This window comes from Sminthopsis crassicaudata, chromosome 1 (genome assembly GCF_048593235.1).
Source record: "Sminthopsis crassicaudata isolate SCR6 chromosome 1, ASM4859323v1, whole genome shotgun sequence".
Lineage (NCBI taxonomy): Eukaryota > Metazoa > Chordata > Mammalia > Dasyuromorphia > Dasyuridae > Sminthopsis > Sminthopsis crassicaudata.
In genome coordinates this window covers 379,369,712-379,393,954 of record NC_133617.1, presented here as the reverse complement: position 1 = coordinate 379,393,954, position 24,243 = coordinate 379,369,712, and the positions used below count along the sequence as shown (strand labels likewise).

At 33.5% G+C, this 24,243-nt stretch overlaps 1 protein-coding gene across 1 annotated transcript in view; it reads left to right on the top strand.

The window, feature by feature from the left end:
• Positions 1-24,243, top strand: part of CCDC68 (coiled-coil domain containing 68) — a 69,142-nt gene that overhangs the window by 27,679 nt on the left and 17,220 nt on the right. The window contains exons 4-7 of the mRNA XM_074279407.1: positions 2,456-2,599; positions 5,324-5,449; positions 7,458-7,586; positions 20,971-21,053. Coding sequence (XP_074135508.1) covers positions 2,456-2,599; positions 5,324-5,449; positions 7,458-7,586; positions 20,971-21,053 — 482 coding nt within the window. The remainder of the gene's footprint in view (positions 1-2,455; positions 2,600-5,323; positions 5,450-7,457; positions 7,587-20,970; positions 21,054-24,243) is intronic.

Sequence of the window (24,243 nt, the reverse complement as noted above, 5' to 3'; positions counted from 1 at the left end):
TCTAAAATCACTTATCTCATTATATTTTATAGCACAGTAATATTCCATTATAATCATATACTACAACATGTTTAGCCATTCCCCAGTTGATGGACATCCCTACAATTTCCAGTTCTTTGCCATCACAGAAAGAACTGGTATAAACATTTTAGAATATATAAGTTCTTTTGCTTTTTCTCTAATTATCTTTGAAAATAGACCAAGTAGTGGTATTGCAGGGTCAAAGGATATACGTAATTGGGCATAATTCCAGATTGCTTTACAAAATCTTTGAATCATTTTACAATTCCACCAACATTGAATTAATGTCCAAATTTTCCTATATCCTCTCCAATATTTGTCACTTTCCTCTTCAGGCATTTTAGCTAGTCTGGTAGGTATAAAATGATATTTAAAGGTTGTTTTAAATCTACATTTCTAAAATCATTAATAAATTAGTGAATTTGCAAAACTGCCTGTTTATATTCTTTGATCATTTATCAATTGAGGAATGACATTCTAATTATTATTTGTTAATTTCCCTCCATCTTATTTTTACTCACTATTTTCTTTCTCAGCCTCTCTTTTTATTCTACTTCTGTTACTTTTTTGTTTCCCCTTATGTTCTTATTCCTTATTTTGCTAATCCCTATAAAGTCCCTCCTTTATTTTCTTCCTCTTCCTATTATTATTATTCCATATATTCCTTTAAAAATTCCCTCTCCCACTCTATCCCACATTTTCTCATCTCTCTTGAAGTTCAGAAGATATTTAAACTTTTTCAAATATACACTTTTGTTTCCTCTTCAATCCATTTAAGAATAAAGTTCCAGTGGCCCTCCATCCCCACTTGTTTTTTCTGTATTAGTTCTTCACACACGGTTTTTATGTGATAATTGCTTCTTTTTACTTTTTCCTACCCAATTTTGTTATTTTGAATCCTGCCATCATATGGAACTCATCCACCTTTCTTTCAAACTACATTCAGTAATAATATTTTCATATATCATAAGTAAATAATTTAACCTTTATCAGTGCCTTAAATTAATTTAATCAGTTTAAAAGTATTTCTTATATCTCTTCTGGATCTTTTATCTTAATTTTTTCATTGAGTCCTGACCTTTTTGATGCCTTTTCTAATGTTTCCATACAGATAACCATGAAAATGTCTTTTCTTGCAAAATTTATTGAGTACTTTTTCTGTGCAGACTAATATGTTAGGCATTGTAGGAAAGTTGGAAAGGGGGATATAAAGAAATAAAGGACTGAATTTCTTTTTTAAAGCATTTGTGGCAGAACTAGAGAGGCTATATCATTTAACAGGTGTGACTACACTTTTGACTTTGCTGAGCCCAGCTAATTAATGAGAGAACTTTTCATGTAAGAAGGAATCTGGTCTCTAAATAAACCTGGTATGAACGGCATTAAAATAACATATATACTATTCTTATTTATTTTAATAGCAGTTTCTTCCCAGGATCCTTAAATCTAAGAATTAAGCTATATCAGATTTTCCTTGTTTTTATCTTAGACACATGTACCTTATATTATTTGTAAGAATTCTATACAGATGTTATTAAGTCTATAAAGTTGTTGAATTAAGAAACCAATTTGTTTATAGAGCATACATAGGATGACTGGTATGCAGTATACAAAGTATAACTATCTTTTTTAGTTCTATTGGAGATGTGATATTTTTGACCTTAGCAAGTCATCAGGGATGAGATATCACCAGGTCACAAATATAAAAAAGGCAAGAGCCAACAAAGGTGAATATATTCAGGTAGTGTTTCACACATTGTTGTTCAAGTGATAAAATCTAGAAACATCTTTTTCTTTATTGAAGAAACTGATTCAAAATGCAGTGCAAATATATCCTGCTACATGACTTACAGTCTATTATCATGGGTAGAGAGCCAGCTACATAGACTTGAATTCAAGTTCTACCTGGGACCCATACTGAACCTCTGAGTCCTCCAGGACAATTCTTTGGGACTTTAAAACTTAAAACAGTTATTGAAAGGTAGGATTCCTCACTCGGTATACCCTACACCAATGAAATCATGTAGGTCAACTTAAATCAACAAATTCAACAGACATGGTTAAACAAAGTTAAATCCTTAATAATTAAATACTTTAATGACTTGATGCCCAATGCAGTAGAGACTTTATTTTAATGTTTATAATACCATGTTAATAATTTTCCCATCAGAAATATTAGAACAGAACTTCATCATCTTCCTTATTTCAGGAACTTTTCAAGCCTATGGAAAATCCAGTTATGAGAGACATGGTCTGGAACTTGATGTGCCTACGTACTGGATTTAGCCTTATTTGTGAATCAGAAGTTATATTTTATATGTTCTGACAGGTCATGTCTTTCCTTTGTGAAACTGAATTGAATGGCTCATGTTTTCAATGGTTTTGAATTTAAACAAAAAATAAGATCAATATCTTTTGTATTTCTTCATTCCAGCTGTACAGTCACAATGCTGAGGATGGGCTTGAGTCCCAGGTGGATACCTCTTGCTCCAGTTTTGATCTGATTATGGAGAAAATGAAAAGTAAAGACCTACAGCTCCTAGAAATGAACAAAGAAAATGAAGTACTGAAAATCAAGGTGTGATTATGTTGAGTTAAATCAATAAAATGTTTAAATTTCTACAAATGATGCTTTTGTATTTTTGAAAATGTGCTTTTGAAAAATGTAGATGGGTTAAGGGCATTGATTATGCATTTTCTCCCAATTGTACAGCAAGTATTACCCAGAGAACATTAAAGAATTTCTGATCAGTCACTTGTCTGCATTTCAGCTGTCATATTTCTGACTTACCTGTATTTCAGCTCAGTCACATGCAAAATGTCTTTGTTTTTTTTATCAGCATGTCACCCTCTCTAGGTCTTATATTAGGCAGAAGAATGGGGCCTCAGTTTATCATGAGGTATATTTTTCCACCCATCAGTCTACTTTCTACTTTTTCAGTTTTCTAGTGCCTGTTTTGTTCTGTGCTAGGAGCAATGACATTTGAGTATATTCCCAGTTTTATAAAAAAAAAAAAAATTAGTTGAGTTCTATGACAGATGCGATTTGGTGAATCTCTAGGACAATTCCAATAAATTTGCAAGGGTAAATGCCATCCACATCTAGATGTGGAGACTGTGTGGATTGAAGCATTATATTTTCACCTTTTTGTTGTTTTGTTTTATTTGTTTGCTTATTTCTTGTGATTTTTCCCCTTTTGGCTTTACTTTTCTTGTACAATATAATAAATATGGAAATATGTTTAATCTATATCATATTGCTTGTTGTCTTAAAGTGGAGAGAAGGTAGGGGAGGGAGGGAGAAAAAAATTGGAACACAAAATCTTACAGAAATGAATCATGAAAACTATCTTTATATGTATTTGCAAAAATAAAATACTATTGAAAAAATTAGTTGAGTATCTTGGGCTAAGTCTTTATCCTTCCTCCTTACTTGAGGTATTGATTAAATGACCTCCACATTTTCTCCCACCTCTAAAATCCTATAGTCAGTTTGGATAGGATTTTGGAACATGTGTGTGTATATATATGCACATATATAGTGGTGGGACATTCCTTCTGCCCCTACGTCTGCCTTTATTACATAGAGACATAGAAATCACAAGAAATGTGTGAACCATCAAGGTTTTGGGTGTGCTCCAGGTTCACCAGTCATAAGCTGGGAATTTAGGAAGGGCAAGGTCCCATTGAGTGAATGTTCAAGAGAAATATAAAAGTTGCTCTGCTTATGTTAGGTGTATTTACTTTGTTTTTATCTCTGGCATTGCTACCAGGTCCACAGAGGAAAATGGATAACATTGCATCTTCAGGGTGGGGTTTCATCCATTCCCAGAGGGTCCCAGAGCATAAATTCTAAGTACATTGTTCCAAGTACCCATCCATTTGGACAGTTGGAAAAAAATACTTGTTTTGCAGTCAGAAGAACTGAGTTCAAATTTTCCTTCTGATATAGCTTGTATGACTTGGGCAAATTACTTAGGCATTCTGGGCGGTATTTTTATCCCCTATAAGATAAAGAAATAGAGTTAGATGACCTTTGAGTTCCCTTCCATCTCTAAATCTATCATCCTTTGAGCACACTCTGAATTGATTTAAAGTAATATACTATTTATGATTATGTCAACCTAGTATAGCTTTAAGAGTTTTCTCTTCTGTGAAGTAATTAGAGATTCATGATTGATGATTTCAAAACCTATTCTCAGATACCTTGTAACTTTGTGATCCTGGGAAAGTCACGTAAACTGTAGTTGCCTCAGTTTCCTCATCAATAAAATGAGGATAATAATATTTTTGAAAGTTTTTTTTTCTTTTCTGAGGCTGGGGTTAAGTGAATTGCCCAGGGTTACACAGCTAGGAAGTGTTAAGTGTCTGAGACCAGATTTGAACTCGGGTCCTCCTGAATTCAAGGCTGGTATTCTATCCACTGTTCCACCTAGCTGCCCCCAAAATGAGGATAATAATAGCACAGATCTACCAAGATTGTTGTATAGGTAAAATCAGGTAATAATTGTAAAGTGCTTCATTAGCACAGTGTCTGACATATAGTAAGCACTATTAGCTATCATTTTCATGATTATTAGTACAATTTTCATCATAATCCATGTTCTTTTGCTTTCTAACTGCCTTGCAAAATGGAGATTAGGAATATAGCAGTTAGCTGGCCAATCTGTTCTTGATTTAACCAGTTGAGTCTTATACAGCATCATCATCTTGTATCCCTTTCATTATGTTCCCTATGCTTGTCATGACTATGGGTATATGAGATTTGATAGAAGGAAGGTTTTTTGGTAAGGAGATTTTAGTGGTATTAAGTAGTGACCAGTGTCAGAGGTGTGCCTGTGACAGTCATAGTGATAGATTGCTAAATTAATTGAAATTTTAGTTCATTGCCTCAAATATTTGCTACATAAAGACCATCTAATCCTTTGGACAATAAAATGATGAGGCAAGACCATGTGGATTTTGGTAAGGAAATATCTATAAAGCATGTATACTTATAAAGTGCTCTGACCTCCTTTAAGGGGAATTATTTTGTAAACAAAAGTATTAGAAGTTTTATGTTCATCCTATGCCTAATAATAGTCTGGCTGCATTGTTGGTTTTTATCAAGTAAGAAGTTAATCATTTGAAATTAGTTTATTTTTCTTTTCAGTATGTGCTATGTTTATTTCTCTTGATTTTCTCTTACATTCCAAATATCATGACTGCTGCCTCTTCATTTGAGTTGTCTCCCAAATATTTCTAGTTCAATACTTTAAAAATATAAATATCATACAGCAATCTTTTTTTTTTTTCTTTCAAGTTGGAAGCCTCAAGAGAAGCAGGTGCTGCAGCATTGAGAAATGTTGCCCAGAAATTATTTGAGAGCTATCACAAACAGTCTGAAGAACTTAGGAAAAAGCATGAAGATGATAAAAAGTTATTACAGGTATAAAACCTTTTCTCTAATCAAAATCCAGTTTTCTCAATCTATCCAATCCAATTTCTTCCTTGGGAAATTGAGTGTAAAAGTTGATGGCCAAAGTTACCAATTTTTAAATAACTGAAGAAGCAACCTATGGAAGAATGGGAGTGAGGAAGGCCTTCAGCAGAGTGGACATTTTGTATGCATATTGCTCTCTGTGTTCTGACCCTAGCTCTCTGCCCAAATAGGCCTGTGGTCTGTGCACTCTCCCAAACTACTGCAGAGCCCACAGGCAGTGTGGTACTGTGGAAAGAGCCTTGGCTCTGAAGTCAGAAGGTTCAAATTCTGCCTGTGATTCAGGAGATGGAACCAGATAACCTCTGGTTCTTTGGGATCTCTTTCAACTTTAGGTCTATGATATAATACTTTTCCAATAGTGTGATGAGTGATGACTTGGATATAATAATCAAACCAGCAAATTTTGCATTAAGTATCTTTCTGCCCAATTTCCTGGTGTTATGCTTCATTGGGTACCTGTACTGTGCTTTCTGAGAGCCTGATATCTGACAACAGGCACTTAACCAGGTGCCTTAGAAAAAGGGTTAGTGGATGGAAGCAAGGACATTAGTAATTAATGGTAAAGCTAGAAATTTTAGGCAAAATTATAGGAGACTGGAGGAGTTATTTCTGAATAGGTATGGCATAGTAAAGCTAGAAGTTAGAAGTCCTAGGTGCTAGTTTCAGTTTTCCAATAAACTAGTGATTTAAGCAAATCATTCCTTCTTGGTTACCTTATCTACAAATTTAGTAACTTGGCCTACATGATCTCCAAGGTCTCTTATAGCTTCAGCATTCTTTTAAAAATATTATCTTATTTTTTAATATTTATTTTTCCTTTACTTTTTACATTAAAACATATTTATGGAATAAAGAAAGAATTCAATTTTATTTTTAAAATCATTTTAAAATTCTTCCAAGAACTCTTTTTGTGTAGGGGACCATTTGATGTTTCTCACTGAAAATGAAGTGGCTTTTTTAGTTCCATTATCTTCCTCTAGATCTTCTCTATCCCCATATCTATTTATGATTGGCTTTTTTCTGCTTTGCTTACTCATTTAAAAAATATATTTATTTATTTATTAATAGCTATTACTGTAATCAAGTTGTAGTCCTGAGGAAGGGGAATGATGCCCCAAGATCATCCTTAGTACTGTTTTCTGAGTTCTGTCTTGGAGCCCAACGTTGGACTCTCCTTTCTACACCTAAGTCACAGATAGGGCCACCAATCACACTGTTTCACAAATGATTTTTTTCTCTTTCCTGAAACTGAAACTAGAGACTTTGTTCTCCTGCAAGTGCCCACAGTCAAACTAGGTCCCTGTCCCTTGCTACTTCATTTACCAGGCATGAGTCAGCTCCTTCTCCCCACAGCCATGAATCTGGTCAGCATAGAAGTGTTCGACATCCCACAAAAGCAGAAAATATTTCACTCTTTTCCTGCTCTGCCTTCAGATCCTAACACTGTCTGTGAAATGAAAATTCCTAAAGTTGAGGCTGCCTTCAATGTAGCTGCTCCCAAGGCTTATTGTTTGTTGGTTCTGTAAAGCCAGCCTGGACTTCTTATTTTTATTCAAACCAAACCAACCCAATGGAGGTCTGGTCTTTCCTGGAGCCTTCTCAAATTGTCCTAGAAGGACAACTGCTTTAGCTTTATTTATTTCTGCTGCTCTGAAATGATATTATGGGTTTTTTTTTTCATTTTGTTTTGTTTTGATTTTTGTGGAGGAAATTTGAAGAGCTGAAAGTTTTTTGACCTACCCCACCATTTTCCCAGAATCTAGTGCTCTCTTTTTATCCATTCCTGAAAGAAACAGTATTTCTCAATAATGTCAAAGGAAACATTTATTTTGAAAACTGTTGCATGTTTTTGCAATCCTTTTCTTATTTAGTTGAAAAATTGCATGAGTAAAACTGATAATTTGTGTATTGAAATGAATACTCTTATATCAACAACTATGTTTTCCAACCACAGGTGAGCAACCTTGAAAAAGAAAAGAAATTTAAACAACATGTAGAAAGTTTGAAGCAAGTAACAGAAAGACTTGAAGGAAAGCATAGCCATATCACAGAGCTGGAAAACCTTGTACAGAGAATGGAAGAGGTAAGCTCAGCAAGGCTTGAAGCTAATTGAGGTAAAGTGAATTGTTAGTTAAACAAAACTTTCAGCAGAACATTGAAATAATTAAGAAATAACTCATAACTTTTATTTGGTTAGTTTAATTTCATCAGCTGTAGGAATCATAAGGAAAAGAACCCCTTATGTATTGTTTGTCCTTCCTTCTCAAAGAGGACCATGATGTCAGGGAGGTGATGCCATGACATGCAAGTGAGTTGGATTGAAGTGAGGGAGGGCTTTGCAAGGTCACTTGCATCACTTTCCCTTCCTGGATCATCTGAGTCTAGTAGCAAGATATAGATCAAGATGATGGTTAATAGCTAATAATTTGTCTAAAGCAGTATTTTTTTAAATAGAAATGCCACATTTTATGTACATATGCTATTATAAAAACACAGAAGAAAAAAATATCTAAGTTTATGTTTTACAGTCTCCTTATTTGTGGCTAGGGAATCATGATTTTAAAAACGGAACCTTTGAGATACCAGAGTTACTTTCCCAGTTCTTCTTTGCAAACATCAAGGACGGTGGCTGTTTTTGTAAAGTGCTTTGCAAATCCTAATCATCATCATCATCATCATCTCAAAAATGTGATATGCCTTCCTAACATAGGAACTAACAGATCTTGTGTTTCTCTTTGATCAAAATGTATCTATCTCTAAGTATTTATTTAGTGTCTGGGCTTATACTTAGCACAATGCTAGGTATTGAAGGTCCCAAGAAGAAGGAAACATACTCTCTATGCATTAGTAAGTTCACAATTAAGTTGGGTAAGCAAGACTTCTACAGAGGATGATTAAATTTAACTTTCCTAATCTGGTTGATAGACTCAAGTGTGGAGTTCAGAGAATGGAAAATGAGCTGGAAAAGGAAATGGAAAACCTTTCTAGTATCTTTGCTAAGTAAACCCCAAATGGAGTCAAGACTTAATAACAATTAGACCAATAGATTTTTTTTTGTTAATGGCTTCAGATTTTATTTTGTCACAAGGGGAATTAGAGATTACAAATAAGTATAAATTTATCTTTATTATTAGAAAAACAAAGAAAAGAAAGTCTTAAGAAAAGGAATGTTATCTATTAAAAGACAACTTTTGACTAAGGCTACAATGATAGTATGATGGAAATCTAAAGATCTACAACAGATAATCTGGGGGAAAACTATTGATATTACTAAAAAATCCTTTGCTTTACAAAGGCTTTATTAGAATTATTTTGAATAATGAGTTTGTTTACTAAATCTTTCTTTTGAGATTTACACATGCTTGATTGATACAGATTTTTAGGGACACATTAATTTCTTTTTTTAAAATTTTTTTTTGTATATATATTTTTTTATTCATTTTTCCAAATTATCCCCTCCCTCCCTTCACTCCCTCCCCCCGATGACAGGTAATCCCATACATTTTACATGTGTTACAATATAACCTAGATACAATATATGTGTGTAAATACCTTTTTCTTGTTGCACATTAATTATTAGCTTCCGAAGGTATAAGTAACCTGGGTAGATAGACAGTAGTGCTAACAATTTACATTCACTTCCCAGTGTTCCTTCTCTGGGTGTAGTTATTTCTGTCCATCATTGATCAACTGGAAGTGAGTTGGATCTTCTTTATGTTGAAGATTTCCACTTCCATCAGAATACATCCTCATACAGTATTGTTGTTGAAGTGTACAGTGATCTGGTTCTGCTCATTTCACTCAGCATCAGTTGATTTAAGTCTCTCCAACCCTCTCTGTATTCCTCCTGCTGGTCATTTCTTACAGAGCAATAATATTCCATAACCTTCATATACCACAATTTACCCAACCATTCTCCAATTGATGGACATCCATTCAACTTCCAGTTTCTAGCTACAACAAAAAGAGCTGCCACAAACATTTTGGCACATACAGGTCTCTTTCTGCTCTTTAGTATTTCTTTGGGATATAATCCCAATAACAGCAATGCTGGGTCAAAGGGTATGCACAGTTTGATAACTTTTTGGGCCTAGTTCCAAATTGCTCTCCAGAATGGCTGGATTCTTTCACAACTCCACCAACAATGTATCAGTGTCCCAGTTTTCCCACATCCCCTCCAACATTCATCATTATTTGTTCCTGTCATCTTAGCCAATCTGACAGTTGTGTAGTGGTATCTCAGAGTTGTCTTAATTTGCATTTCTCTGATCAGTAGTGATTTGGAACACTCTTTCATATGAGTGAAAATAGTTTCAATTTCATCATCTGAGAATTGTCTGTTCATATCCCTTGACCATTTATCAATTGGAGAATGGTTTGGTTTCCTATAAATCAGGGTCAGTTCTCTATATATTTTGGAAATGAGACCTTTGTCAGAACCTTTACTTTTAAAAATATTTTCCCAATTTGTTACTTCCCTTCTAATCTTGTTTGCATTAGTATTGTTTGTACAGAAACTTTTTAGTTTGATGTAATAAAAATCTTCTATTTTGTGATCAATAATGATCTCTAGTTCTCCTCTGGTCATAAATTCCTTCCTCCTCCGACACATTAATTTCTTAAGTGAGTTGCAGTTGTCTTTTTTTTTTTTTTTTTTTTACAGAGGAGATGCTGAGAACATTAAAGAGTTCTTATGAACATTTTAGAATTGATTCTTGAACAAAACAATATTGATACATGAAGCAAATTTTGCATTGTAGAAAATGAGTCTTTATATGAGGTAGATAAGAATAAAAGCACAACTTGGCCTTGTATTTGACCTGGTGATATTTTTCTTGATGTTGGTGGGATTTATTTGAGAAAACTTACTTTGGTTCACTTTTCCCTATTAAATTGCACTGAAAGAGCATTCAATTTTAATAGATTCAACTTCTTTGTTATCTATGTATAACAATTCACTGAAAGATGTAGAAAATAGAATCCACTATGCAAAGAAACTATGTATTGATTATGAAGAAACATTTGATTCAGTTGATCAAAAATAACACTTTAGACACTTTAATAAAAAGTTTCTTCCATCCATATATCAAAATCATATGTTATTCCTTGAAATATAAAATAACAGGAATAACTCCATTTAATTATTCTGTTCATAAAGGCCATATCAGATATCAAATTGGGTGATAGTATTATCACCAAAGTTGTTTGTCACTATGTCATCAGAAATTGAGCATTTTCAATCATTTCTTGTCTGATTCTTGGTGACTCCATTTAGGTTTTCTTGGAGACTCCATTTAGGTTTTCTTGGAAAAGATACTGGATTAGTTTGCCATTTCCTTCTCCAGCTTATTTTATGGGTGAGGAAACTGATACAAATAGGGTTAGGCATTCAATACTTGCCCAGAGTTACACATCTATTAAGTGTCTGTGGTCAGATTAGAACTCAGGAAAATGAGTCTTTTCACTCCAAACCTAGCTCTCAATCCATTGTGCTACCTTGCTGTCTATGAGATTTAAGACTGGAGTCACATTGAAGAAATAGTTCCTATGAATACTGAAGTCCTGTTTTATATTGATGACATTGTGTTGATTACATCAGATCCCAACAATAATGATATCTTCAGCCATCTCTATATTCTGAGATAAGCCAGAGTTATGTTCTTGCTATATAACTCTGAAATTATGGGGCTTCAAGTAGGTTTATCCTATTCAGTTCCCTAGCTTTCTTTACTACCAATAATTATGCATTATTTGTATTTTCTGTCTTTGTTGGCAGCTATTATAGTATTTAGCTTAACAATTTGTATCATTCGAATATTTAATCTTGATATATATAGTAATAGTAATAACTAGAATGTATATTTAAATTAGCCATGTATTAGTATTTATTTATTATTATTAAATTAGGTTTATATTTACCTTAAGGTTTGTAGAATGCTTAACTTGGTCCTTATAACAGCTGTGGGAGAAAGATGCTTTCATTATTCCCATTTTACAGATGAGGAAACTGGATCAAAGAGATTTAAATAACTTGCTCAGAGTCACACAGCTGGCAAACCAGGTTTGGACTTAGGTCCTCTTGATTTCAAGTTCAGCACTCTATTCTAAGCCATCTAGCTGAATCCAGCTTCAAACTAACATGGTATGGAGATGTTTTGCATTAATTTATGGAAGACATTTTTGGTGTGGGTTTAGGACTGACTAATAGAAGGATTAAATTAACTAATTTCCACCTAAAAAATAACCCAGAAACTGTTCTCACTTGGAGTCCTCAGTACTTAAAGTAGTTTTATTTTTTAAAATTATTTTAGCATTCTTTTCTTTTTAAATTTTAAATTATATTCTCTCCCTCCTCCCCATCCCTCCCTCACTTATTGAAAAAAGCAAACAATGTATCTCATACAAAATTTATCTTCATATTAGCTATATTGAAAAAAAAAGAAAGTGAGAAAATTGTACTTCAATTTGTATTTGGAGCAGTTCTTTCTCTGGAGATAGATAGCATTTGTTTTTCATCATGAGTCTATTGGAATTGTCTTGGACCACTGTATCATCAGAGTAGATGTCTTTCACAGTGGATCTTCAATACTGTTACTATGTATAATGATCTCCCATTTCTTTTAATTTCAGCTGCATCAGTTCATATAGATCTTGCCATGCGCTTTTTTGAAACTATCCCTTTTGTTATAGAGCACAATAGTACTTCATAATCATATTCCAGAACTTTTTTTAGCTATTCCCCAGTTGATGGACATTTTCTCAATTTCCAATTCTTTGCCACACAGAAAAAGAGCTACTTTAAATATTTTTGTACATGCAAGTCTTTTTCTTTGATCTCTTTGGATTACAGACTAGTAGAGGTATTACTGGATCAAAGATGTATGCAGTTTGATAACCCTTTGGGCATAGTTTCAAATTGCTCTTCAGAATGGTTAAACCAGTTCACTACTTTGCCAGCAGTACTTATTTTCCCTCATTCCCTAAAGCATTTGTCATTTCTGATAGGTATTCGGTGGTACTGGAAAGTTGTGTTAATTTACCTTTCTCTAACCAATAGTGACTTAAAGTATTTTTATATGATTGTAGAAAGCTTTGATTTCTTTTTCTGAAAACTGCCTGTTCATATTTTTTGACCATTTATATTTTGGGGACTGGCCCTTATTTTAATAAATTTGATTTAGTTCCTTCCATATTTGAGAAATGAGACTTTTATCAGAAAAACTTGATGTAAATTTTTTGTATTATCCTTTTATTATATATAATACATGCTATATATGTAAAGTATATTGTATATTAAACTATTGTATGTCTTGGTATTACATATTAGATTGTATATAATGCTATATATCATATATATTTTATTCATGTGCCTTTTAGCAAATTTAGAAATGATTCTTCAAGTAATTTTAATGGTATCTGTGTTGGGTACTTTCTTTTTTGAGGGAGATCAGAGCTTCTCTCCAACTTGATAGATGTTCTTTGAGAGTTGCTGTGATCAAAGAATTCATTATTCTACAACTGTGAGAAAGAGGACCTTGGTTCAGATCCCACTTCTGACAGCTATTACTTATGTGACCCTGACTTCCTTGAGCCTATTTCCTGATCTAGAAAGTAAGGGGATTAGACTAGAGGTCTCTGAAACCCATCTAGCTCTAGATCTATGATCCATATAAAAAAGCCTTCTGGATGATAGATTGATAGAACTTAGCAAGGCTGTTCGTGAACAGCAACCTATTCAATCCATCATTGTGGCATATTTTAAATCTTCCATGTTGGGGAGACTTATCAGAGCTTTTGCTTCACAGGCCTAATTTTCTAGATCTAAAATTCTGTGTCTGTTTTATTCTTCATTGAACACTCTGGCTGGTAGAAGAAGCTCCATATGCTTTCGGGTCTGGGTGTGTAGGAATCCCAGAGCCCAGTCACACTAGGCATAGACTACTTTTTCACAATACTATAGCTGGGGGGTAGGCTCCCCCTGGAGGATGATTCATTTTCTATTTATTTGAATAAATTTCTGTTATGGTAAATAGCCATTAGTAGTATGACGTTTGGTAATGAACATATTACTTAAAAGCATCACCATCTGTCCTATTTTAATCAACAATGCAGTGAGAATAAATTCTGCTAATACAGTGATAAGCAAGCAAAAAGTCCAAAAAGGAGATTTAATATGGGCATATGTTCTTTTTGCAATTAATGCATTTCTCTAATGTTTTATCATTAGTTTTCTGGTGTCAGCTATAGAAAAGCTGACATTTTTGGCTTTTTTTTTTTTTTTTTTTTTTTTACATTTTAGAGCTAAAGCCTAGAACTCATGCTCATTTTAAAGATAAGGAAATTGGGGTAAAGAGAAGAGAAATTCTTTTTCTCAAAGTTGCAGAAATTATTTTCTCCAAGTCACTGGGTGATGAAGCCCTGGTCTCCTGATTTTCTGCTGTGTTTCTCAGATAGAGTGTAAAAGACTTTATCAAAAATAATGAAAAAATTCTAATTTTTAACATTTTAATAATTAAATTATATGGCCAACTTCTTCTTACCTGTTTTGGACTAGAGTTAGGATTTCTTCAGTGTAGGGAGCTCCTTCAGAAGAATATAGGCAGAAAGCATATGTAAGGCAACACATTATCTTTGTCTTAGAGAATTTCCTGAGGATTGTGATTGCTGGGTTGGATGTTGTCCTTCATTCTTGGAGGACCAAAATGACATTATGATGTTCGAGTAGAGTTACATTGTGTCTGACTGTGGCTCATCAGATGCTCAGCCAACAGGTTAGACCCTGTGAATATTTGTAAAGTTTTGTTGTCTCCAGAAACTGCTGATTGCTCTTTGGGAGAAGATCTGCTGTCTCAATTCAATCTCTCGGCCAGATTCTTCTTCCTATAGAGAGCGGCCAACTCTGACCTAGAGTAGGCTTCTCTCCCTTGCTCAATGTTGCTTCTTTTGTCCTCCAAGAGAATGGGCGTGGAATAACTCAGGGGCTTCTGGGAAAAAATACTTCAACCAATGAACTTGCTCCTCTTAAACATGTAAGATCCTCCCCAGAAGTTCGAAGGGGTAAAACTCCCCTTAAAAGGCAGAACCAGAGAATTGTTAAGTACCGACTTAGCACTACTTCAATTCTGCTTTGTTCATAAAGCACAGCACCTTCTCTGATGAGGGCACATTATGTTGGCTGGTTCTGTGCCAGTATCTCCCATGTTATGCAATCAATTCTTAAGTTAAGAGAGAACTTGAAAGTAACTTTTTCTGACAATGTTGTAAGTGTTTGCCTTGTGTGAGTTCTCTGTAAAATAGCCTTTTAGGCAAGCTTACATTTTGCATGTAAATAATGTGGCCAACCCATTGGAACTGTGCTCTCTGTGGTAATATGACTGTTTGTCTAGTTCAAGAAAGAATTTCAGTGTCTGGTATTTTATCTTGCCAGGTGATTTTTAGAATCTTCCTAAGACAATTTAAATGGAAGAAATTCAATTTCCTGTCATGGTGCTAGCATATGTCTGGATTTCACAGGCATACAACAATGAGCTCAGCACAATGGCGCTGTAGAATTTCATTTTGTAGTCAGTCTGATACCTCTTCTCTCCACACTTTCCTTGGGAGCTTCCCAAACTCTGAGTTACCTCTGGCAATATGTGCATCAACTTCATTATCAATGTGTATATCCCTAGAAAGGATGCCAAAGGTAAGTGAACTTATTTACAGTATTCAAAACTTCTCCATTTTCTGTAATGAACAGTTCTATGTGTGAATGGTGTAGTGCTGACTGGCATGTGCGTTTCATTGGTATTATTAAGCCAAAATTAGCACAAGCAACAGAGAATTAATCCATATTTATTGCAACTCACCTTCAGAGGGTGCATTGAGTGCACAATCATCTGCAACAAAAATCACACTCCAGCACTCCCTCCACTTTAGTCTTAGCTTGTAGCTTTTGCAAGTTGAAGAATTTATCATCAGTGTGGTAGTTGAACTTGATGCCATATTCATCCTCATTGAAGGCATTTGATAACATAACTGGAAAGTTCATGATAAAAAGCAAGGGAGCAAGTACATAGTTTTGTGTTACTCCATTTGTGACTGGAAAAGTACAAGAACATCATCTGTTATCCAGAATCTAGGCATGTATGCTAGTATGAAATTGATGTATAACACTGATGAACTTCTCTGAGCAACCAAATTTTGAAATAGTTTTTCATAAACCATCATGACTGACAGTATCAAAGGTCTTGATGAGATCAACAAGCATTGTATTCCACTCCTGGCATTTCTTATGGAATTGTTGGGCAGCAAAAACCATATTGACCATTCCTTCGTCATTTCTGAAACCACATTGATTCATAGGTAGATGATTGTCTTCCAGGTGAAGGATCAGCCCATTAAGAAGGAATCTGGCAAGAATTTTGCCAGCAGTAACTGAGAGACTCCCCCACCGTGATTGTCATAGGACAGTCTATTTCTTTTAATTTATAGTGATGGAGAGTGGAGGCATTCTTGAGCATCTAGGGAATAACTTCCTCTTGCCATTTAACCTGGAAAATTTCAATCAGCTTTTGTATGAACAATGAAATCCTGCCTTATAAATCTCAAGTGGAATAGAATACACAGCAGGTGTTTTGCCTAATGGCATTCAAAATCTCTTCTTCACTATCTAGAAAGGGGTTGACTTCAATCTGAAGTCGAATATATTACAATATATCAATATAGTGTATATTAACTATATATAGTTACATAATAACTATATATTACTATATGTCAGTATAGTATACATTAACCCACAACATGCATATAGTATACATATACACAATATACACATCAGTAGCTTCAGCATTGATTGATGATGGTCTGTTGAGAACACTGACTGACTTTTCCATGGTCACCCAGCCAGCAAATGTCAGACTCCTGATCCCAAGGCCCCTTGTTTGTCTCCTATGCTGTTCTATAGTCCCTTTGATGTCTAAGAGATATCAGAGGAGGGCCAGAATGTGAATGAAGATAAAGGTAAGAGATAGTAGAAATAGGAAAATAGTTGAAATCTCCCTTATCTTAGCCTGCCCACAGGGTGGTGCTGTGGGTTACCTTTGATTTTCAAGAGGAACTTTGGATAAAAAAAAAAAGAGAGAACTTAATGGAGAATACACTATACTCTGGGGCTTGCTATTTACTAGAGTAGAAACATTAAAAATGAGGCAAGCCCAATTATAGTCAAGATCACTGCTAGACCTTGCACTTCTAATTATGGTGAAGAGGTTCTTAGTAACTGAAAGTTGACCTAATAGAATGCTGAAGTTAATTGGGAAGAATTTATGTCCAAAGAAAAATTAATTTCCATGGCATTAAAAATATGTATATACACATACATACAGACTATATGTAATTTAAATATATATATATAATTATAATTTAAACAATTTATCAAATTTATATATGATTTAAATTTTAGTGTGAATGTATATCTGTAAAATACACAATACATATAAATACATATATGAATATGTGGTTAGCTAAGGCCATAGTGGATGGAGCACCGGGCCTGGAGTCATGAATTCATCTTCTTGCATTCAAATCCACTTTCAGACACTTAATAACTGTGTGACCCAGGGCAAGTCACTTAACGCTTTTTGTCTCAGTTTCCTCATTTGTAAAATGAACTGGAGAAAGAAATGGCAAATCACTCATGAAGAATCAGACATTACTCAATAACTAAACAACAAAACTCATACATATGCATGTAGTGTATATATATTATATATGTATATTATTTATTATATATACTATATACATCTGGAATATATGTGCATACAATATATATGTCATGTACTATGTATGCATATTACTATATAGCAATATAGTATATATTAACCCACAACATGCATATAGTATAATATAAATAATATATACATATGCATGCACCTGTTTGCATATATATACATGCATGTGTACACAATGTTTTATATATATGTACATATATATATATATATACATGATAGAAATTAACTTTTCTTTAGCATGAATATTCTTCCCAATTGATCTCAGGACTTTATTTGATATAGATTATATAAATATTATACATGTACATATTAAAATCCATGTATTATCATACATGCACATTATTACATGTTTATATATAAAATACATTAATATATAATAATGTGTATATAAATAATATGCTATTTTATATGTGTACATTGTATATGCTGTATTAATATGTAACATGATCATATATCTGATATATATATATATATATATATATATATATATATATATATATATACACATGTATGCACAATTACACTAAATATATGTGTGAGTACCTATACACATAAGTATACACATCTATTCCCATTATGCTTTAAATACAGTATTGAATTTTCCAGGCAAATTGTAAATGTTTGTGAATGAAAATTGTGGATTTACAGGTACTTTAGATACTTGGTCATATTCACAGACACATACATTTGGATTGGGATTAGTTCTATGGTTCTGTTAGCTCAGAAAACTTCTCCCTGAGGAAACTTGCTCTACTTATGCTGGTGATCACCTTCTTCATCTTAGGAAGTTGCTTACAACACTGAGAGTTGTATATCCAGAGTCTATATAACCAGGGTATGTAAGAGGCAAGATTTGAACACAGGTCTTTTTGATCTTCAGACCAGTTCTCTGCTGCTTTTTCTGTCTCTGTCTGTGTGCATTTTTATGTGTATTTATTAACCTCTGAAGTCCCTTCAAGCTCTCAATCTATAATGCTTGATGAGAATATTTTATATAGACAGTGGTAGTTCTAGCACCATAAAGAAACTTGGAAAAGTTCCATATGGCTACATTGGGAAAACATTAGTATTTTAAAAGATTGGTTTTGAGGTTAAGGAACAGCTTGGGATCATTAAAAGCACTACACAGCTTCCCAAATATAATCTAGCTTTGCTTTCTTCTTCTTGTGCAATTCTAGGCCCAGCTCAATGTTCATAAAAGAAGATTATAGGTTATATGTGAATATATAGGCCAGTTGTGTAATTATATATATATATATATTTGTGTGCACACATATAGATTTCATAGCTAATTAGCTAGCTGCATAGATATTAATTGGCATTCCCTAGTAGATAAATGACCAAAGGTTATGAACCGACAGTTCTCAAAAGAATAATTGGAAATTATTAAGAATTATATGAAAGAATGTTCTAAATCACTAATAAACAACATGAAGTTTCACCTCACACTTAGCAAACTGCCAAGGATGAAAAAACTATATAAGAAGTTCATTTTATACAGCTTATCTTACCATTTGTCCCCCAAAAGATACCACTTAGATCACTGCGAGTTAAAAACTATATTTCCTCTTGTGCTATCCATGGCTCTGCTTATACCAATGCTATTACCTCCCTGTGTTTTATTTTGTCTCCATTTACTTTTCACCAGACACCAAGATGAAGTTATTCTGTGGCCTGCCATTCAGTAATAAATATTACCATCAAAACTTAACAAGGATGCATTGGGTTTTTGGTTTGTTGAGTTTTTTCTTTTTTTTGTTTTTCACAAAAGGCTGTAATTTGGTTTCTTTAGATCATATGTAAGCTATAGTACTTTTTCTTCTTTCTGATATTCTCTTTATATTTTCTCCTATATAGGATTCAAAAAATAATTTTTTATCTTTCAGGAAATTGCTGTCATTCAGGCATTCAATCAGTCAACAAGCATTTATTAAATGTTCACTGTATGTCAGGTGCTATGCTAAGCACTCAGAATAAAAATACAAGCAAAAAGGATAAAGCCTGCCTTTAAGGAGATTATATTTGAAATCCAGAATGATTGAACCAATTTACAGCCAGAATTCCTTTAATGTACCTGACAAATCCTTTAATATTGACTCTTTCTATTGTCATCTTTGCCAATTTGAAAATGAGATAAAACTTGAAGTTTGTTTTGATTGACATTCCTTCTATTACTAATTTGTACATTCTTTCATATAATTGTTAATAGTTTTCATACTATATCTTTTGCCCCCTTTTCTATTGAAGAATAGCTTTCCTTTACATATATATATATATGTATATATATATATATACATATATATATATATTTCTGTTATGTATTTTCTATTGGTTGTATATGTGTTTATCTACCTACCTTCCTTCCTATCTATCTATCTTCAATGGGAATCTTTATCAGAGTTAACGTGATATAAAAGCTTTTCTTCAGTTGATCACTTCCTTAGATGTTTTTGTCCTAAATGTGTTAATTTTATTTGTGTAAAGGCTTTTCATTTTGTGAACATTTTATATTCTATAATTGTCTCTACTCTTTGGTTATGAATCCATCCTGAATGAATGATTGTCAAAGGTATATCATTGACTTTGCTGTTTTATACTGAGATCTTTTATATTTAGATAACTATTTTGAATTTATTGTGTTGTATGGTCTAAGTTGTTAATGTAAGCCTAATTTCTGATAGACTATGTTCCAGACTGACAGACTGTGTTTCAGTTTTTCTAGCAATTTTTATGAGATTAGGAAAATATTTTTTTAGTTTTATAGAATCCTGGGTTCAGACATTTCTGATTCTTGTCAGTCTTTTTTCATTCATCTACTTTCTATTTTTATCCAATCTCCCAATTGCTTTTTTATATTTAATGCTTTATAATATATCTTGAGGTATAGAAGTCTGCTGTTCACTCTTCAATTTTTTTTTTATTCTTTGTTATTTATCTTTATATTCTAGCTCTTTTCTTTCTCCATACATTTGTGAATGGGTGTGTGAGAGAGATCTTAATGCATGAATGAGATTTCTTTTTTTAAAGAGGAGCTTTTAAGGCCATGTTTTCTTCTGCCAAATTGAATGCATTTTTACAATAAATAAATATTAAAGTAGAAGGATCTTGGATAATTTAAATGTTTTAGTTGGTTATATGGCTATAAAACTGTGGCCAGATGTGGAAAATCACTTAGAAGCCTGTGTGTTTCTTTATCACATTTTCATAAAGGATATCCTCAGTATGTATAGATCATTCTTGTAAAGATTTTTAAAAGTAGGCAAATAGTTCAATACTTATTGATGTTTCCTTTCTTAGCCTTTGAACATAATCTATGGATTTCCCACCCCCATTCTTTTGGCATCTTCTGTTCCCTGAAAAATGTTGTCTTCAACATGGATTTCCTGATCTGGTCTGACTGCTGTTCTTGATTTTGTTGTCTTATGTCCCATTTTAACTTCCTCTTACAGCAACACATCAAAGGCTAAGGGGGTCCAAAAAAGATAGTTCCACTGTCATTGATGATGAAAAAAAATCATTATAGACAAATCTGTTGTTTTCCATTTATTATCCTGCCAATTTCTTTGATAAGTGTCCTTATGATGCAATTTTAAAGAGCTATATATCTCTATTACTGTCATTGTTGACATAATCAAGAAGTTCAATTTGTAAGCATTGAAAAGATATATTTCAAAATGCATCTTCTTCTTTCCTTAGGAAAAGAAATTACTGCTAGGAAGAAAAGCATCTTTGCAAATCAAGTTGGAGCAGCTCAGAGTGAACTCTAAAAATGCTAAGAGGTTTGCAAATCAATTCTCTTAAATTACTTGCTTAAAACTATCATATTCCATGGTAAATGAGCATAAGGCATTATTAGGATAGGAAGAACAGAGTGTTGTGAAGGAAATCTAGATATTATTGCATCTCCTTCAGTGGCATTTCTATTAAAATTGGTGGTACCAAGGACCATAGTAAGAACTTTTTTGGAGGTCTTCAGTAACTTCGGTGCTTGGCACATGGTAGGACTGACAATTGAGGAGACATAGACTTCAGCACTTACAGAGATATTTAGTTGCCAGATTGCATCTCCAGAAGGATTGATCCACTGGAAAATAACTTTGAGAGCCAGATTGAAATGAGGATTGGTGGTCTGGAAATTCTTAGTTCTCTTTAGCTTATATTCTCTGTAGGGGGAAGACGAGCATCAATTGGTGATTGATGTTAGTGAAGATGGAAATCCCCTTTCTCCACAGTGGATGTTTTCCCTTGATAATAAGCATGAAACCTTAATTGGAAGTGGGACTTATAGCTGGGGGGGATGATAGAAGAAAATGCTGCTGTTTCCAGGGATTTGGGGTCCAGGCTGATTCATCTGGGTTCTGAGCGAATTGTGATACTTCAACTCAGATGGCAGATGCTATCTTCTGTTTTTCTTAGAGAACACTTGGATGTTTCAGGTAGATTGGCTTAAGGTCCCATTGGTGGCAGTTGGTGTGGTGGTGAGCTTCTTTCTCCATAATGCTTCTTCCCTGAATGATGGCTGCTGGGGATAGAATGCAAGTGGAATATGCTTAAGTTTAACTTTACCAATAGATCCAGTGTTTTGATAGTTTTTGAACAGAGCTTATATTGTTCGTTTTTTCTAAAAATCAGTGGAGGTGTTCATAGTAGTTATAACTAAATCTTAAGTAGCTTTTAGGAAGTTTTATAGAATACATTATGGTGGTCAAATGCTTCATATTTCCAACTATTTCTACAAAATGCAGGTATCAATAATAGTCATAACTGTATTTTGAAACTGCATATATGAATAAAGGTGGAAATACTGCTTTTCAAAATGATGCAGGAAAAATAACTTTCTAATTGCTTAGATACCATTTTATCATTTCCCTTTTTTATTCATTTTTTCTTTTTTAAAATTAAAAATAGAATAAAAAAAGAAAAACAGAATAGGAAAACAAAACAAGACAAATCAGAACGTTGTCATGTGCCCAGCAGAACATCACGGAGGATTCAAAATGTATAACAATAAATTACTAGTTCAAGAAAGGGTATATAATAGTAGAAGAAATTATATTCATCTTTTCTTTACTTCCTTGTAGGTTGTTCTTTTGTTCTCTGCTGGGCACTTTTTTTTACTTTATTCTTTTTTCCTCCTTTCACCCCCTTTCCTTTTCTAAGCAAGCTATAGTTAAGCAAGGATATATTTATATATACGTATATAGATAAATACATACACACACATCTTTCCTATCCCTGCTAACTTTTTGCTTTAATTCTGTTCCTTAATCAGTCTTGCCTCTTATTTAACCTCCTTTCACCCAGGGATCCTCCTCTGTCTTTTTTCCCCCACCCTTTGCTTCTCCTTCCACCCATCACCTTTTATTTTTTTATAGATTTTTGGAAAGGATGCTATAACCCTTCATGGTATATACGTAGCATTACCTATTCAACCCATTCCCAATGTGATTAGGTTTGTAGAACCATGAGTCTTCCTCCCCCTCAAATGCCTCTGTGTCTATTCTTCCTCTGGCACCTCATTTATATAACATAATTACTATTTTTACCATAACTTTGTCCCAATCTTTCTTTTGAGCTACCAATTGGTGATGTCCAAGCTTAAACATATATTATACATTTCCATGTAAAAAACATAAACAATTTGTTCATTTTAAGTTACTTGAAATTGATCTTTGATATTGACTCTTACATGTTAAATTTTCTATTGAGTTCAGGTTTGGTTGAAGATTCTGAAAAGCTTGTTGAAACTTTTGTTGGTTGATTCTGCAAGTTTGTTGAAAGTCCATTTTTTCATTCAATATTAGAGATAATTTTGTTGGATATGTTTTTGGCCCAGGCCTAGTTCTTTCAATTACAGGACCTGAAATCTTTTATTGTGGCTGCTAATAAGTCCTATACAATTCTAGCTGTATGTAGCCCCAGTGTATTTGAATTATGTTTTTTTTCTTATTTCTTGCAAGATTTTCTCTTTTAACTACGCAATAATATTCCTGTGTATTTTCCACAGATCTCTTTGAGGTAGTGATAGGTGGACTTTTTCTATTTCCACTTTTCCTTTATATTCTATCACTCCAGGACAATTTTCTTGTATTATTATGTCAAGTTTCTCTTTTGAGCACAGCTTTCAGGTAATCCAATTATTCTTATATTTTTTCTTCTTGATCTGTTTTCCAGATCTGTTGTTTTTCTTATATTTCACATTTTATTCTATTTTTTCATTCTTTATAATGTTTTGTTATTTCATAGTCTCTTATAGCTTCTCTGGTTTCCCTTTGCTCAATTCTAATTTTCAGAGTTATTTATTTTTATCTTTAAGATTCGGTGTCTCCTTTGCTATTTCATTAACTTTTCCCCATGGAGCCCACAAAGTCAAAGTTGCTGAGACTCCAGCCAAACGAAGCTAGCCCCAGGACTCCCCACTTGGCGTTTCTGCAGAGCTAGCCTAGAGTTGTTCATACTTCATACTGGATAATTTCTGGTCTGGGTCTTTCTTCAGGTCTTCTGTGGTTATACCAGGAGGACCCCTATTCTGCTCCAAGTTTTCTTGATTTTTTATCATCTATGTTTATCCTGAGATAAAAATTTGTTCTGTTTGTGGAGGAAATCTGAAGAGTTTGAAATTTACTGACTTATTCCACTATCTTCCCAGAAACTCCCTTCCCATTTTGCCATTTCTAAACTTAGATGTAGTCAGATTCAGTGTGGCATTTCTTAATTTCATGTTTATATAAATTTCTAACATATCTTTTAAGAAAACACCAGTTCTAATATGGGATCCTATGGGCCATTTTTAGGGCTAGATGGCAACTATTGCATCAGGAGAAATTGACTAATTAAATTTTGCTAGTTGTAAAGAGTTTTTCCAGTAACTCAGCAGAAATATCTGTTTGTTTGTTGCTCTAGAGAATATATGCAGATTCAAGAAAAGAATTTTCTGCTAAAATCAAGGTCAGGTCTCTGTTTTGGAAG